This window comes from Chelonoidis abingdonii, chromosome 10 (assembly GCF_003597395.2).
Source record: "Chelonoidis abingdonii isolate Lonesome George chromosome 10, CheloAbing_2.0, whole genome shotgun sequence".
In the NCBI taxonomy this organism is placed as follows: domain Eukaryota; kingdom Metazoa; phylum Chordata; order Testudines; family Testudinidae; genus Chelonoidis; species Chelonoidis abingdonii.
This window is the reverse complement of record NC_133778.1, coordinates 44,590,438-44,608,488: the sequence shown is the minus strand read 5'-3', so window position 1 is coordinate 44,608,488 and position 18,051 is coordinate 44,590,438. Positions and strand designations below refer to the sequence as shown.

The following is an 18,051-nucleotide window of genomic DNA, read 5'->3' as shown; positions in this document are numbered from 1 at the left end:
TATCTACGTGGGGAAGAGATTTCTGATGATAGAAAAATACCATAATGAGATCCAGTGGCTGAACCTAGATAAAATTCAGACTAGAAATAAGGTGCAATTAAGACTGAGGTAATTAACCACCAGATCTATGGACGTGGTGGATTTTTTGTCACTTCATGTCTTTAAATCAAGACTAAATGTCTCATATAGATCAAATTCAAATTATGGGATTGATGCAGAAATTACTGAGTGAGGTTCTGTGACTTATGAGGAAGTTCAAACTATATGATCATAATGGTCCCTTCTGGCCTTAAAATCTGTGAATCTATGAAGTAGCAATATTACAATACAATATTATTTGCTGATGAGTATTATGCTGACACTTACTTCCAGTGAGCATTAATATAGTGTTATTTATACATGTGCAGGAAATTCCTCTCTACACATTTTAAAAGTCTGCCGAGTTATTCTTTATAGCCAGATTTACCACACATCTCTGATACAGTGTGGACCAGCAAGGCCCATTGAGTCACAGAAGGGATTCACCTTGAAGGAGGGCATGTGGTGTTTCCACTAACACTTTCTGTCAGTATTCCTGCTGAAGGAAGAAACTTTAATTTACAGATGGGGCATCAGGCAGACTGCAGTACACTTAAGGGTTGTGCTGAATCATGAATTGGCTATTTCCCACCATCATCATTCATTGCTGGTCGGTGTTGGCCCTCCGTTGTCTTCTTTTTTGTTTAGTCAATGACCTCTTTCTGCACGATGGTTTGTTTTCGCAGGAGAACTTTTTGCTGCTAGGAACCTGTCCACCAATTTTTACACTAATAGAAGTCAGGACGTATCTAGCCCAGTGTCTTCTTTGATGCTCTGTTTTATGTTTTGTACTTTGTCAAAGATTCATAATTTGAGCTATAACTATAGCTACAGGACTCACACTGAAAAAGGAAAAAATAGGTCATCTGTGGAAATGCAGCAATTATGGAAGGAAAACACATGACTGGGCATGCAGCTGTGGGAGCGAGAGATACAGACACCTTGTGTGTAATGAGATGCAATGCCTGAGGCCAAGTGCCTTCTCCACATAACAAATACTTTATATCTTCATAACTATTCTCCCTGATGCATGGAATTATTATACTTATAAAATAGCACAGTCCTATTTTTAAGTAAAAATGTCAATGATCATGAGATCTTAAAAGATTTGGTTAAGAATATGTTTATTTTTTTAAATATCACTTAAAATGTTAGAACATATTTCAGAATATTTATAACTTGACCAAATCCTTTTCCCCCTTATTTTTGCAGCCAAAATCCCCACTAAGATCAATGGGAGCTATCCCTCAATGAGGCCTAAAGGTCTCTGATCACTGCTTTCAGATATTAAATTATTTCAACATTATTGCTGAATTGTTAATTTCCATATGTCTGAGAACCCCTCCATGACAGCCCCCAGGGTACAATCTGAACTGTAGAATTGCTGTGCTCCCTTAATTCTCCAGCCTGGTTTATACTATGCCGTGCTTTGCTGTGTGAGCTGCCACTCTGCCCACTCATCCCAGCCTCTAGCAAACAAGTCACCCCTCACTCCCTGACATATACCAGAGTGCTATGCCCAGCCACTCTTGAATTATATATAGGGCACCCCCCACATATCCCTGGCACCCCAGAAATGTACCGCCTTGTACTGCTCAGCTACTTACTGAGCAATAAAAGCTTATAAAGTCTGTTGTTTTATCAAAGAAAATGAATATGCACCAGCTCTTATTAACCTGAGTAGATTCCCCAAGCCCTTCAGCCAAAGACACACTGATTTAGATAAAACATCAGAATAAGTTTATTAACTACAGAAAGATAGAGTCTACATGATTCTAAGTAGTGTAGGCATAGTAGATCAGAACTGGTTACAAAAAGAAATAAAGGATAAAAACTGCAAGCTGTTTCCTAAATTTTATCAAGGCTAAATTAGAAGCACACAACTTTTCTCACCCATCTGGATGTTGCAGGCAGTTCACAGTTCTTAGTACACAGGCTGGGGTCCCTTCTCAGTCTGGGACCAATCTTCTCCAGTTCCAAGTCCTTCAAGCAATCTTGTTTCAGTAGAGATGTGGGAGGAGAGAGGTGGCCGGGGGCCTTTGTTTCCCCTTTTTATATCCTGAGTTTACTGGAAAAGGCCCCATGACTTAACAAAGTGCTCTGCACTCAATCCTTCACATATGAGTTGCAAATTCTTGCTTGCACCTTCTGTATACCTGCAGTTTGAGGTGTCTCCAGGAAACATATGCCAGTCCTTTGTTTATAATTCTTTTGTTATTTCTGAAGAGCTAGTCTGTGAGCATTCTCCAGAATCACAACATGTTTCTGTAACAAACATATAGCAAAATCTCATAACTACATATACAATCATGATACACACATGTTAACAGGACAGTAATACTCAGCAGACTATGACTTTTCCAATGATACCTCACACAGCGTAATTTGTAACAGATTTATCATAATTTTATAAAAGTGGTAACCTTAATAGTGTAGACTGTCACACCCTCCCAAGGAAAAAGCCCTGCCACCCATATCACCAACAAAGGAGAGAGCTCTGCTGGAACATTGTGGGAAGGCTGAAGAAGTGGCTGACGCACATCTGTCCAGTATTGGACTGGGGAAAGTCCTTACATAATCCTCTATGCCCTACTGGTGAATCACAAAGTCTCTTGTTATTCTGATTTATATTAATGATTTACATTAGCAATTTCCAATTATGCTTTGTAATATGTTTTTTCTTCTTTTTAACCATACTATTTTGATTTTAAAATACCAGATGTCATACTAGAAATCTTAGATTTTTTTAGAATTTGCACTTTTTATTGTTATGAATATAAATTTGTTGACATCAATGAACAAATTAGTGCTAGAGAGAGGATAGGGTCAAGGACCCCTTTAATGTACCTGCAGATGCGTGCAAGTGATGAGGCTAACTAGTTCTGTCATAAGCATGTAGCTCCCCAAAATAAACATATAGGATTGGCGGGTGTGGAGCCATGAAGGCATGGGAAATGCCATTGCCCAGCATACTTATCCTCCTCCCCCAGCCCATTTTTGGTTTTGGTAAAGTAATATCCCATAAACTACAGTAATTATTATAAATGGACTCATACCGAAAGTCCCTTTATTTTATAAAGACTAAAAATGAAAAATCACTGCTATCAGTATAAATAATGGCTATTATAATAATAATAATTAATAATTAATAATGTATGTGTGACATCAGATTTGGCACAATATTACCAATACTAGAAAACAATCCACAACATATGAAATCTTAGTAGATCAATAAATACACTCTCTATCATTGAGTATACCCCGCCTAAGTAATTTTAGCAATTTCTAGTTACAACTGATAATTTCTGAAGTGAATGTAATTATTTTATTAATGCAGCATTATTCATTTTCCATCTGAGGCTTTGAAGTCACATTACTACATTTGGAGTTGACTCTTTTCATACTCATTTCTAATTTGCTGCCCACAGTCATCCCTAGTACTTTCAGCATTAATGCTTTTCAAATTTCTCCACCACATCAAATATCTGAGTTTCATATTATTGTTCCCAAAATACATTATCTTGCATTTCTCAAATTAAATATCATTTTGCTATTTTTGGCCCATTTTAAAAATATTTCCAGGTCTCTTCATGTTACTTCTTTGTCCTCACTAGCATGGGCATCTGCTCTCAATTTAATATCAACTTTGTTAGCATGATTAGTATTCTCCTCTTCAGGATTATTAACGAAGGTTTAATATAAGATCATACCTAATAACAATTGTTGTAGTACCCACTAGACATCATCTACCCAGCTGATACATTGTTACTTATTCTTTCATCATATTATTTCACTAGAGACAGACAGACAGACTTACAGAGCAGTAATTTTTCCTAGGATCCAAATCACATGGACTGACTAATTTGCATGTGTTCACATTTGTCAAATATTCTCTTAGCTGATCTATTTTCTTTAGGTATTTTATAAAAATTTTTCTTAGTCTGATCCAGCTGCCATTGTAGTCAATGGCAATCTTTCCACTGACTTCTGTAGCAGTTGGATTGAGCCCTAACTGTTTTTTTTCTTTATTCTGGTTTACAGACAGATTTTTTACAAAGTGTTAATTATCTTAACCCTTTTCAATCATTATTAATCTAACATTAAGTAAACCCTTTTTAATGGACCTACATTCTCTCTCCTTTTTTTTTTTTTTTTTTTTTTACCCTGGCATATTTGTAAAAGCCCTTAAATACATTGGCTAACAATAACCTATTCTTACATTTTGCTACATTTGGGCCTGATTCTCTTCCCTCTGAAGTCAAGTGGGAATAATATAAGTCTCTTCCTCTAAGTTGTAACTGTTTCTGAGTATTTTTGTTTGAGTACCTACCCGTTTTTCCATTTGCGTTAATTACCACCATACTTCCTTAACATGTTCATATTAATATTCTGACTTCTCCTAATTTCCTATTAATTATACTCAGTGACAGTATTGTTTAGACTGAATTTTGAAATTGCTTATGCAACTAAACACATAATACTTTTATTTTGCTCTTTTTAATGTAAAGGTTGCTACTGGTCTTTAGAAGAATAATGTATGAATAAGTAAGACAAGAAATGTGTGCACAAATTTTAGGGTTACATAAATTAAACAATCTTAAAGAATTAAATCATCCTTTTTTTTCCTATTTTTTGACAAGTCCTTTTCATCAATTAATTCTTCATATCATCATTCTTTCTTTAAATCTATGATTTGCTACATTTTTATAGATTTTCCTTTATGTCTGAGTTTAACATGTATCTCTTTTTTCTTTTATTAGAGTATTCAAATTATAAGGCAACATCCTACCACTATCAGGTTTTTATTTATTTTATACTTTTTTTGCTTTCTACCTAAGTGAAGTTTGTTCACCTTTTGGTTGTTAAATTAATTGTATGAGTTACTTTCACCAATTGAAAAGCAGATTGCAAATAGATTTAATATATTATATTACATTTTAAGAAAGGATGATTAAAATTTATAAAATATCTAATTATTTTATACATATTCTCACACAATTTCCACTATTTTCCTTTTATTTACATGCTAGGTCGTTGTGAATGCCCTCTTAGGAGCAATTCCATCCATTATGAATGTGCTTCTTGTTTGTCTTATATTCTGGCTAATCTTCAGCATCATGGGAGTAAATCTGTTTGCTGGCAAATTCTACTACTGTGTTAATACCACAAATGATGAGAGGTTTGATATCAGCCAAATCAACAATTATAGTCAATGTGAGGACCTCATAAACAACAATGAAACTGCCAGATGGAAGAACGTTAAAGTAAACTTTGATAATGTAGGACTTGGCTATCTTTCTCTGCTTCAAGTAGTAAGTGACCACTCCTTAATATGTTCCTTATTGTTTACTTGTAGTAAAGAGTAATTTCTCAATGTTTTTGTCACTAAGTTACCCTGTCCTACACTTAAAAATAATACTTTGTTTACTACTGTGCCATGAAAATCCTTACATATGGTAGGAATGCTGAGCACAATTTTTAAAAAGACAGATACATACAGACATACATATCTGGCTGTGGAAGAGATCTCAAGCAAGCAGAAATGGACACTCACAATACTCATTGTCTCTCCCTTTACATACCTGGGACTCACTTCCAGCTTGCCAGTTCAACTGGCTAAGTTGGCTCCCTGTATTATGGAGAGCAAGTTTGGTAAGTGTATTTGCTATTAAAAGTATATAGCTAAAATCACACACCCAAAAATAGGATAAAAAGCAAAAATGAAGGGTACTGAGATGTTCTGGAAAGGAGTAGTGGAACTAAGTGGCAGTGGTGACTGGTCCCTTTGAGGAAGGATAGTAGGCTTCAATACATGATAGGAATAATAGAGGAGAGCTGATTGGTTGCCTAGTTTGCATGACCAGAACTTGCTGGGACACATGAGAGGAGGTGATGTTTCCAAAAGGTTCAGTGAGGAGCACTGGGTGTGTCTTGGACTCTGAAGCACTACAGCTTTAACTTTTGAGGATGCCATTTGTTTTTTCTTATACTTGTACCCTTGCTTTAAAAAACAAGTTTAAAAATACATTCTGTAAACTTATAAATATTAAACAAATCCTTACTCATTTCCACAAAGACACAGAATCACACCATTTCATGCAAACATGCTTATCACCTCTTGGACACATTTTGGTCTGCTTTGTTTCGCCTTGACAATTCTAAAAGCCCTGAGAATCTATCAGTTCAAATCTGGAATATTTTCTTACTTTAGGCTCATACTGCCATGACTACTACTTCCTTATGGTGCAAGTTTGGGGGACATAATTCACCATATATTATAAGTTACTTTAGCTATATTTACCTTGTAATTACTGGTAACAACCCATCTGTAGCAATCGTAGGACAAATTAGTTATTCCTGATCTAGAGGTGAAGTTATTCCCATGCACTCAAATGACTGCAGAGTAACCTATTTAAGTGTCCAACATGTGGAGCAATTGGTCTCTGGGCTTACTACACACACTATCCATGCTTCAACATGCTTTCTCTTTTACTGTAAGGAGGATGTATGGTAGGGTTGCTGCAGAAGAGGTAAATGGGCCCTGAGCTATGCAGTGAGTCATGTGGAGTAACCATTGCTACTGTTGAGTGCATAATATGTTTGAGCACCAGAACTGGTGATGTCAGAGTGGACACAAAGTAAAACTATGGATGTATTCAGTATAATTATAATATAATGAAATATGCAGTCAGCTAAATGCAATACCTAATCTTTTACTATAGAGGATAATATATCAATTAAAAATTCTCATCTGAATACATGCTATCAAAAATTAAATGCGTTTTGTGGGGCGGGTGTATTATGGTTTATATGATGGAAGCACTGCTCTTGATTTCACAGTTAAGGCCGAGTTGTCTTTTGCACTGAAATATCTATATCTAGCTATAAATATGTATGTGTGCATATTTATTACACTAACTATATCCCTGGTTATTCTTTGTGTCACAGCTGTATACACAGGACTGTAAACACACTCTATTCACATATATAGATATTTCAGTGCTAAAACCAACTCAGCCTTAACTCTGAAAGTCAAGAGCAGAGCTTACATCATATAGACCATGATACACCCCCCCCAAATGTATCTTTGTTTCTGATAGTGCATATTTAGATGAGAATTTTTAATAGATATATTATTCCTTGTAGTAAACAATTAGGTATTGCATTTAGCTGGATTGCATATTTATTATAAGTGTTTAAAATTATTGTATTCAAAACAAAAAATACAAGATAAAAGCCAAATATTAATCTTTCACCATACCAGTATGTTAAAATGAATATGAATATAGTTGGTCTTCAGTTCATAAACAGTGTCTCCAATTAGACATTTTCTAGGAACAGCAGAAGTTATGCACATGTATTCTGTTTACAGGCCACATTTAAAGGATGGATGGATATAATGTATGCAGCTGTGGATTCTCGAAATGTAAGTATATTCCCTGGAGTCATTGTTTTGATTGCGTGAACTCTGTGATCCCAATAATGTAACTGATATCTTATTTGAGTGACACTGGAAATGAGATAACATGGAGCTGTATAGTTCCATCAAGCAGAAAAGGTAGCTAAGAGCATGAAAATACAAAAGAAAAGGAGATCAAAGGAAGTTCCTTTAAGGTCCCATATATTCTGTGGCACAGTAAGACCAAATTCCACAGTAACTTTAACTTATTCTTTTGCCATGAAATACCCTTGGCTGCTAAGCAAATACTCAAATGGCTGTGACTCATACTTGGAAACACTCATTGATTGAAAATTTGTGGGCAATTATTTGCAACCATGATGATTTTCAAGGATGAGGTTGTTTTCCAAGCAGCTTGGCTCCACTCCTCAGGTCTCGGTTCCTGTACTGTTCTGCGCTCCACATAACTCATCAGTTTATCCTTCTTTCTTCCTCTGCTCCCAGGCTATAAGCTGTGCTCCATTCTGGTTCCCTGACTTCCTGTTCCCTTGTTCCATGAAACTATGCAGAGAGTGTGCCCTAATCCTATTAACTCCCCATTAGATTTATAAATGGTAAGAAAGGGGTAGCTGAAGGGAGGTCTTGTCAGGAAAGGAAAACAAAATGTCTGGAGCCTAGCTATATTAAAATGCCAGATTCTATGGTGAACTCCATGGTGTCTTGGAAAACATCAGATTGTTTGCCATTGGAATTGCAGAATCCACAAGAACCTGATGAAAAAGAATGGAATAGTTCATACCTCGTGGAGCGGAGTCATCAGCTATTTTCTGTCAAGGTCCAAATTTCTTGGTCAAGGTCCAGACTCCAGAGAAAATAATAATAATAATAATAATAATAATAATAATATAAGTAAATAAAAAGTTTTCAAGGTCTGTTCAAAAGCATCTGGTCCGCAGTCTACCTACTGGCTACCCTGTCTTAGAGCTATTGTTTCAGGTTGTCTACAGATTGAGGCAGGTGACACAGTGTTCATTTACACTCATTTAACATTTTCAAGGTTTTTCCAACAACCATCAGGGCTAGAAACTTTATTTTTTAATGAAAGCTCAGAACAGAGTTTTGGAACAGAGTTCTGTGGCAAAGAGGTGAATTCTGCAGCTTCAGAATCAGAGTGTACAGAGCCTAGTTCATAAGGTGCATGAATCTGAATTGTAGAGCCTTAGGCTTTATATAACAAATAAGGCTTTTGACACACAGTGTTCACCCTGATACTGTAGCTTGACATTTGTGCATGTTTTGTAGGTATTGGATCAGCCTAAGTATGAGGACAACCTGTACATGTACCTTTACTTTGTCATCTTTATCATCTTTGGATCATTCTTTACCCTGAATCTTTTCATTGGTGTCATCATAGATAATTTCAACCAGCAAAAAAAGAAGATAAGTATTTCATCACTGTTCTGAAAAGAATTAAAAAAATACAAAAATTTTGCTTGTTTTGGTGCCTATCATACAATGAATTACTGTAGTGACTTTAGGTCAGAAAAATATTATACTTTTTACTCTTTATGATTAACATTTATTATCCCTTGCTGTAACATGCAGTAATGTAACATTGGAGGATGGATGAATTAGGAAAACCATACACATGAGCATATATAACCAAAACAGAAAAAGAAAAATGATAATCAATTTAAAGGTGTTGTATCATAAAAAAGGCTTAAGATTTAAATGGCCGAATCAAGCAATAAAAAAAATGCTGGCTACATTGCCTCCATGTCTAAGAGCTCCCAAATGTAGACATATAAATCTTAATTGTAGGACCATGTTATCCTTCTTTATACTGTATTGAGTCTTCATTTTTGCTGCAGTGCTGAATAAATACTACTTGAGCTACAGGATTAAATACATTAGCTGACAGCAGGAAAAGACTATTATCCCAGATGGGAAGGAAAGAGTGCTGACTCCAAGGATTTGTTGGCGTGGGGGGAACCCAGTCAGACTTAGCTCTCTTTGCTGGCCCACAATCATCAGTTGGGGGTGCTCCTGTCCCATGTGGTGACCCTGTGGGATGAGAGGAAAGGGCTGCTGACACCATGTTGTGCTAAGTCTAGGAGGGAAGAGAGTCCAGCCTGGACTTCTCCACCCCTGCAACATTCCACTATCCTTCATTGGCAGCTCCTGGCTGTACCCAGTACATATGTGTGTTGCTGCTTTAGCACGGGCATGAACCCAGTCACAGAATATTCATATTTACTTATTATTTAGGTATTTTGCCAAAATTTTCCTAAGGAGCAAAAACAAGAGAAAGGAAGTTGAATTTTTTAACATTTCGTGTCTGAGCAAAAGCTGAAGGACTTGCATGGGACAAAGAGAAGGCACATCTGTTGCCTGAGTGCATTCTCCCTGCAAAACATCAAAGGCCTACTGCAGACACTGGACATTTGAGAGCTTCTCAAAGAAAAGGTTGCAAAAATCTTTTGGAATGGAAAGTGTTAGGCAACCTAAATTCAGGAGTTGCTAGTAGCTTCCCATACAATGACAATAAAAATAAGAAGACTGAGAGAGCAAGCCAGTCTTTATGCCCATTCAGTCCTTGGATTCTGCTGAGACTCTGAACAGGAGTGATAATGCTAATTGTGATAGTGACTGTAGGTAATCAATGGAGGTACACGGTTGTAACTAGTTTTGATCTCATTTCTTTACTTTGGAGGCCAAGACATCTTTATGACAGAAGAACAGAAGAAATATTACAATGCAATGAAAAAGCTGGGGTCCAAGAAACCACAAAAACCTATACCTAGGCCAGCGGTAAGAATGAAAGTATTTCCCTCCCTCCTTCCCATACTGTTTAAATAATGTATTGGGTTAAGCTGTAAGCAAGAAAAATTATTGACCTAAAGCAAACTTTTTCTCTCTTTAAATCCAAATGAATTTTATTTGTTGTATTCATTAATCTCCTTGGTTGTGAAGGACCCTTCTTTTTGCTGTGAATTCTCGCTCTGCATCTATTGGAAGACTAGTGGGATTGAAGGTCCCATCCTTCAAACCACTGATCTGTCTAAAACAACTAACTTACAGCTCGAGTACTGTGAGTGCCAAAGGTGTCAAGGCCTTAGGAAAGAATCCTCTTTTCAGGCCAAGAATGGCTTTGCAGCTGTTCTGTGGATGCTAATCCACATGTCTCTTACATAGCCTGTTCTTGGCTATAGAGAATTGGAGTATCCATGAAATGGTGGATTCTCAGCTTCTCTCTTCCCCATCCTCCATCCTGTGCAATATCAGTTAGGGAGCAACTAGAGTACAGCTGTGCACTCCTCAAAGTGTTCACCCTCCCATGCAAAGGACCTTCAATTCCTGTTCTGCTCCTTGTGCAGTAGAACCATACTGGTTCAGCTGTCATCATCTCTTCAACAACTGCATAGAGGGAAGAAGGATTTTCTCTAGTGAATGTTTTTTATAGTTAACTGAGGCTGAAGATCTTATTAGTGGTACAAGAAGTATTTATTAGGGAGGCTGTATTTTCTTTAGCTCTGAGACCTGTGTAGGTTTTCAGGGAAGGGAAGTGATGGCCATGGGCAAAAAACAAAACCAGTTTTGCCAGTTTTGTCAAAGCTAAACATTTTTTTAGTCAGCTGTATCACTAAAGCCCATATAGTAAAATGAATGTCAGTAAGACAATCAAATCTTGTAGCTTTGAAAATCTTCCCTTTAATATGCATAAGTAGAATCTTTGGAGGCCTAACTGCTGAATTTGTGTGGGCAAATGTCTATGTCTGCACAAACAAGTGAATGCACATTAAAAGGAGGCTATCTTAAAATGCAGTCCTCAGGGTGCAACTAATAATAAATAATAATAATAATAATAATACCTAGCTCCTATATAGTTAGGCTTGGAAAGATCAGATCTTTACTTTTTTTTCAAAAATAAATCAAAATTTACTGATAGTCAAAGTAAGAAAAACGCTGCTTGAGAACTTATTAGAGTTTGATTTGTGGATAATTACTTTGTATATTTTGATGTGATGTTGACAATTTGTGTTTTAACAGTTATCAAACTTTAATTTTTTGAATCTCAATGTCTGCTGTCATTAAATAATTGTCTGATTCTATTGTCTGAGCCCCCACAATTTCCTATGATTGAAACTTTAAAGTTATAAAAATTGAAAAAATGCTTACAAATTAAGCAAATTAATTTTCTGTTGAAATTATAAAAAAATAAAAATCAAATTCCACCAAGACTATAGATAGTGCTTTTCATCAGTAGATCTCAAAGTGCAAAGGAGGTCAGTATCATTATCCCCATTTTACAGATGAGGAAACTGTAGATTTATTTAATTATTTGTAGTAATTTGGAAATTAAATTTATACACAAGGTGTATGCATGATGCGTTCTTTTTTACCCACAGAACAAATTCCAAGGCATGGTCTTTGATTTTGTGACAAAACAAGTATTTGACATCAGCATCATGATTCTTATCTGTCTTAACATGGTCACCATGATGGTAGAAACAGACGACCAGAGTGATGAGATGCAATATAATTTATGGTGGATTAACCTTGTGTTCATTGTCCTTTTCACTGGAGAATGTATTCTGAAACTGATTTCACTTCGTTATTACTATTTCACCATAGGCTGGAACATTTTTGATTTTGTAGTTGTCATTCTCTCCATAGTTGGTAAGTATAATTCACTTTCAAGAAGGGACTAAAAGAGTAGAAATTGAACATTTGTTTTAGGAATTTAAGTTCCTTAACATTTGACTTGAAGAGAGTCTGATTTTTTAGTTTGCCAATTTCTTATTCCATAATGTGCATAAAATAAAGGAACTGTGTATTAAGAGTTTTTATACCAATTAAATTTGATTGATTGTCATTTTCAGTATAAAAAAATAGACTGTAGGGTTGCCAGTCTCCAGGAAGTAAAGATTAATCTTTAATTCAAGATTATGTCATTTGATGAAACCTTAATGAATATGTCCAACCAAAATTGGCAACCCTATTAGACCATGACTCTGAGTGCAGTAGAAATTGCATATCACTCTAGTATAGAAACAAACCAATCAATGGAAAGGCTGTTTTGAGGCAAAAAATGAACAAATTTTATTATTGGTAATCACAGGGAGAAATTGTGCCCTGCAACCCTGAGATGACAGATAGCATTAACAGCAAAAGAACCTGTCCGGTTTTACTGATTAGTGTGGACAGCATGCTAGGACCCCACACAGCAGGTCAGCATCCCCCACCATTCCTGCTGCAGAGCCACCTCTGGCACTTACATCTGAGGGCTCCTTGCCTGTTAACTCAGAGAAGAGCAGGATTGGAGCAGGTGGATTTACAAATATGTAGTTCCAATGGCCTATTCTCTGTCTAGTGCACAGGAGCAGAAAGGGCTGTCTGGAATGAGTATGATTCCTTGTCTCTGGCCTTGGCAGATTCCTTAGTCCACTATCTGGTTTTATGGCCTGTTTTTTGGGAACAGGATTTCACCCATAGCTATTTTCTGAGTGGATGAAAAGGTCACAAGTTTTCTGCTTCTCTGATGCCATAATAAAGAAATTTTCTGCCACTTTTTTCTTCTAAGAAGCCTTTTCATTGCTGGTTCATTTATATACTGGTTTGCTGTGGCATTCCCACTAAATTTGTGGTCACATTATTTCATTAAAGAGTTGAGTACCTGTCTGAATTTGCATATTTAATTTAAATAATTTTATTTTAATAGATTACATTATAATTCGCTACCAGAAACTATAAATAGGGCACTTCCTTCAGATTAATCTAGATTACTTCTATTACAATTAAACAGAAAAATATTCTGTAAACTTCAATATCCACTGGCCTATTCACTAACAGATCACAGAAGTGTATAAGTGAGGGGCAGTTCCAGGAAAAAATATAGTGACACTGTCTAAAATGAACAAATCTCTTTGTTGCAGTTTTACAAAATGCTGCAAATTGCTGGATTTTTCAGATTTGTATGTCAGACCATAATATAACTGTTTGGTTAAATGTCCACAATGCAAACTTCTGCTATTTGAATAAGTTTGCTTCACTTCTCATTGGTCAACATTGTATGTAATAGTATAAAACTTTTATAGTTGCTGTTACATTTTATTATATCTTTACTAACTAATTTATTTTTTAACAGGTATGTTTCTAGCTGACCTGATTGAAAAATATTTTGTGTCCCCCACCTTGTTCAGAGTTATCCGACTTGCCAGAATAGGTCGAATCCTGCGTCTCATTAAGGGTGCTAAAGGGATCCGCACTCTGCTTTTTGCTTTGATGATGTCTCTTCCTGCTTTGTTTAACATTGGTCTCCTCCTTTTCCTGGTCATGTTTATCTATGCTATATTTGGAATGTCCAACTTTGCCTACGTTAAGAGGGAAGTTGGTATTGATGACATGTTCAACTTTGAAACTTTTGGCAACAGTATGATCTGCCTATTTCAAATTACCACGTCAGCTGGTTGGGATGGTTTATTAGCACCAATTCTGAACAGTGGAGAACCAGACTGTGACCCTTACAAAGATCACCCCGGAAGCTCAGTTAAAGGAGACTGTGGTAACCCTTCAGTTGGGATTTTCTTTTTTGTCAGTTATATTATCATCTCATTTCTAGTTGTAGTAAACATGTATATTGCTGTTATTTTGGAGAACTTCAGTGTTGCTACAGAAGAAAGTGCCGAGCCCTTGAGTGAGGATGACTTTGAGATGTTCTATGAGGTTTGGGAAAAGTTTGATCCAGATGCCACCCAGTTCATAGAGTTCAGTAAACTGTCTGATTTTGCAGCTTCACTGGATCCCCCTCTTCTTATAGCAAAACCAAACAAACTTCAGCTTATTGCAATGGATCTTCCCATGGTAAGTGGTGACAGAATTCACTGCCTTGACATCTTGTTTGCTTTTACAAAGCGTGTTTTGGGGGAAAGTGGAGAAATGGATACACTTCGAATACAAATGGAAGATCGGTTTATGGCAGCAAATCCTTCTAAAGTCTCCTATGAACCGATTACAACCACATTAAAACGAAAACAAGAGGAAGTATCTGCTGTCATTATTCAGCGAGCTTTCAGACGTTACCTTTTAAAGCAAAAAATTAAAAAAGTTTCATGTATGTTTAACCAAGTTAAAGATAAAGATGAGGATGACCTGCCTATCAAAGAAGATATGATTATCGATAAGCTAAATGAGAACTCCACTCCAGAAAAAACAGATATGACCCCTTCCACAACCTCTCCACCTTCCTATGATAGCGTAACAAAGCCAGACAAAGAGAAATATGAAAAAGACAAATCAGAAAAAGAAGACAAAGGTAAAGACATCAGGGAAAGTAAAAAGTAACAAAGAATTCCATTGGTGACAAATAGTTTACATCCTGAGAAAGTGACATATTTGTGTCAACAAGGCTCCTGTATGAGGTCTATGCCAAACTGACAGTTTTTACTTATATAAATATATATATAAAATGATTATATATATATATATACTTAAGGTCAGTGCCTATATCAAGACAGTGACCCCTCGTCATCAAACTGTGACTCTGTAAAACAGGGTAACAACCTTGACAGGAGGTTATTGTTTTCACTACCAGCTGATGCTGCTGAAGAGGAGACAAAATGGCTACTCAGACTGTAGGGACCAGTTTAAAAAAAAAGGTGCAAACCTACAATTTCTGTGTGATTAACAAAAAACATGAGTTCAGTAATTGTATCCACTGTCTGCATTTCAACTGCTATATTTGTCATATTTTTACAAAAATTGGTGTTGGTGAATTTATCATTTTTTTTTTAATTCACAGGTTGTTTCCTATTATCTGTGACTATTTTTGTAAATGGGTTTTGTGTTGGGGAAGGGGATATGAGGACCAGGTCTTTTATCCTCTGATTCTCTCTAATGTACAGGCAGAAGTGATTTGCATGAAGGCATGCTGCACTCATTGTTTATGCATGGAAAACACATGACACCATTCGCACAAAGCAAGGGTTTTAACTACTTCCATATTTCAGGGTGGCTCCATATTTTGAGGTGCTTAATGAAAGTATTCATCTTGTGTCTCATTCAGACAAATCTTAATGTGCCTGTAAAGTCCCATAGAACCTACAATAATAAAACATATTTTATTTTTTCACAAGTCATTAAATTATAGTTGATACAAACTTCTCTGAGAAAAAATGTTAGTGATATAAACTTGATTTTTTTAAGTGTTCTTCTGTGGAGAACAAAATACTCATTTTATCTAACCCAGAAAACTGAACTTACCAAAAAAGTCAACCTTTACAAAGCTGTTTTGCTTCACCCTGCAGTATCATTTAGCCATCTTCTACTCTCAGCAAGGTTGACATTGTATGTGTCAATAAAATAATACCATCTATGTAAATAGTTACTTTACCATGTGGTGTATGTTTGAGCAAACAAATAATGATCTGAGCACAATATTAATTGCATCAAATATGTACCACGATAAGTGTAGTTTGCAAGCTTTCAACAGATAATGTTATGTATTCTGTACCATTATAGATATTTTGGACGCTATCACTGATGCATGTTTATCTTGCCTTTGCTGCTGTATTTTATTCCTTCCACTGCTCAAAAGTCTAATATGGGAAGCCATATGTCAGTGGTAAAGTGAAACAAATTGTTCAACCAGAGATCATTCCTTCATATCATCAAGCAATAGTTTGCAGCTATTAAAGAGCTTCTTGCTTTGCATTCTTAAATTTTAAGTGAATACTGTACGGTGTATAGCCAGACTGTACAGGACATGTTTCAAACTGCTTAATCTGTTGAAAATACATGGGTAGAATTTTCTAAGAAAATATAAATATTGTAAAAATATCATTTTATTTTATTTTTCAGCATTTTGTACATAAAATCAGAAATTAAAATTATCTTCAGGTTGATGTCACAGTCACTTTTGTTACTTTCTGTCCATAGCACTTTTTAATCGAACTTCACAAAGTAAGAGGTAAAGGAGAGAATGAGGTAGTTTTAGGTTTCTGCTTCTTTTTATTAGTACTGTATTTTTGCACACATTTTAATGTGAAATAAATTTCAAATTCAGTCTGAAATGCACTTGCTTCCAAATAGATATAACTTGTAATTGAAATGTGGTGGGAAAGATTTGTTTGAAATCCTAGCACTGCCTGCGTCAGAAATTTCAAGGTAGTCTTTTTATTCATGGAATCATTGATCTTTACCAGTGTTTGTTTACATAGACTATTCTTATTCTTGTTGATTCATGCTGCACTAGAACTGTTCTAAATATACTATGGGATAGACAGTGTCTTTTTCACAAGAACTTAAGTAGCAAACTTGTATAATTGATCACATCAGGACATTTGTGTTTCTTACACAAGCAAAAATTAAATGTTGATTCCTCCTTTAACTAAAACTATTGACTTGTGTGTTGGTGAACTGCATGCAGGAAAATGCTATTACCATAAAGAACGGTAAACCACATTACAATTGAGCCAAAAGAATAAAGATTTCTTTTTTTATTGTATTTAATTGTTGTCTTTGTTTTTATCACTAACAAGTAATGTATTGTCAAAAGGCTACACAGATAAAATATTTGCAAACAGGAATAAGAATTTAAAGTCTTTTTTATTTAAAAAAAGTGCATGGAATGAAATAAAGTACTGTATATTTATATATTCCCAAATACATTTTATATCTCTTGCAGTAGATGATGTTGTTTTAAAATTCAGTGTTTCCTGAACTTGATTTGCACTTTCATTTCAAGGTAGATTTTTCAGGCTGATTAACACTATTTAAAATTACTGTACCATAAGATAATATTCATGTGTAGAGTGCTTAAAATGCATTTACATTTCAGGAATTTTAAACTACTAAAAAAGTGATGTTAAAGTGTTAGTACTAGATCTCAAAGCTAAAAACCAAAATTAAATGTATATTTCCAGTGATATTTTGGACCCAAAGTCCAAGTATCACTTTTGTTGCTGTAGAGGAATTTTGTACATTAGATGATTCATTCATTATAGTACATTAAGGCATAGGGAAGACTGAAGTCTATAGGAGCTTTGCTCTTAGAGTAAATAAAGCATTGGGTCCATATTATATTGCTATAATTTAAGGTATTGCACATTATTAAAATATGAAGATTGTATATATATATCATTTAAACATTGTAGTGCTTTTTCACCTTGAAGGATCCCAAGTGTTTAACATGCTGTATGTATATAGCACCTTGGAAATGTAGCCATCTCTGCAGTGGAGGCAGAAGCTAGGTGAAAAACAGGCTTCATAAGAATTGGTAAATAGGGGGAATTTCGGCCAAGGACACAAAGGCAAATCCCTACTCTTACTAAAAGCACTGTGAGATCTTTAACATACCAGCACAACAGACAGGTCCTCAGATTATAAATGGGTACATTTATCTTCATTTATGTTTTCTCCATCATCTTGGATGGCCTTTGTTATTCATACATTCAGTAGCTTCATTCCAGGGAAATGTCTTGGAGGAAAGACAATTTTATATTTGTGTGTGTCATCCTTATCATATGGTATCTAATTTTATTTCCAAACTACAGCACCCATTTTTAGGGGTTGGA

General features: G+C 35.6%; 1 protein-coding gene across 1 annotated transcript in view; it reads left to right on the top strand.

Moving 5' to 3' along the window:
• SCN2A (sodium voltage-gated channel alpha subunit 2) overlaps window positions 1–14,937 on the top strand; it is a 131,238-nt gene extending 116,301 nt beyond the window's left edge. Inside the window, exons 22-27 of the mRNA XM_075070143.1 lie at window positions 5,109–5,390; window positions 7,451–7,504; window positions 8,780–8,917; window positions 10,184–10,288; window positions 11,887–12,157; window positions 13,626–14,937. Coding sequence (XP_074926244.1) covers window positions 5,109–5,390; window positions 7,451–7,504; window positions 8,780–8,917; window positions 10,184–10,288; window positions 11,887–12,157; window positions 13,626–14,821 — 2,046 coding nt within the window. The 3' untranslated portion in view covers window positions 14,822–14,937. The remainder of the gene's footprint in view (window positions 1–5,108; window positions 5,391–7,450; window positions 7,505–8,779; window positions 8,918–10,183; window positions 10,289–11,886; window positions 12,158–13,625) is intronic.
• Window positions 14,938–18,051: the final 3,114 nt, after the last annotated feature.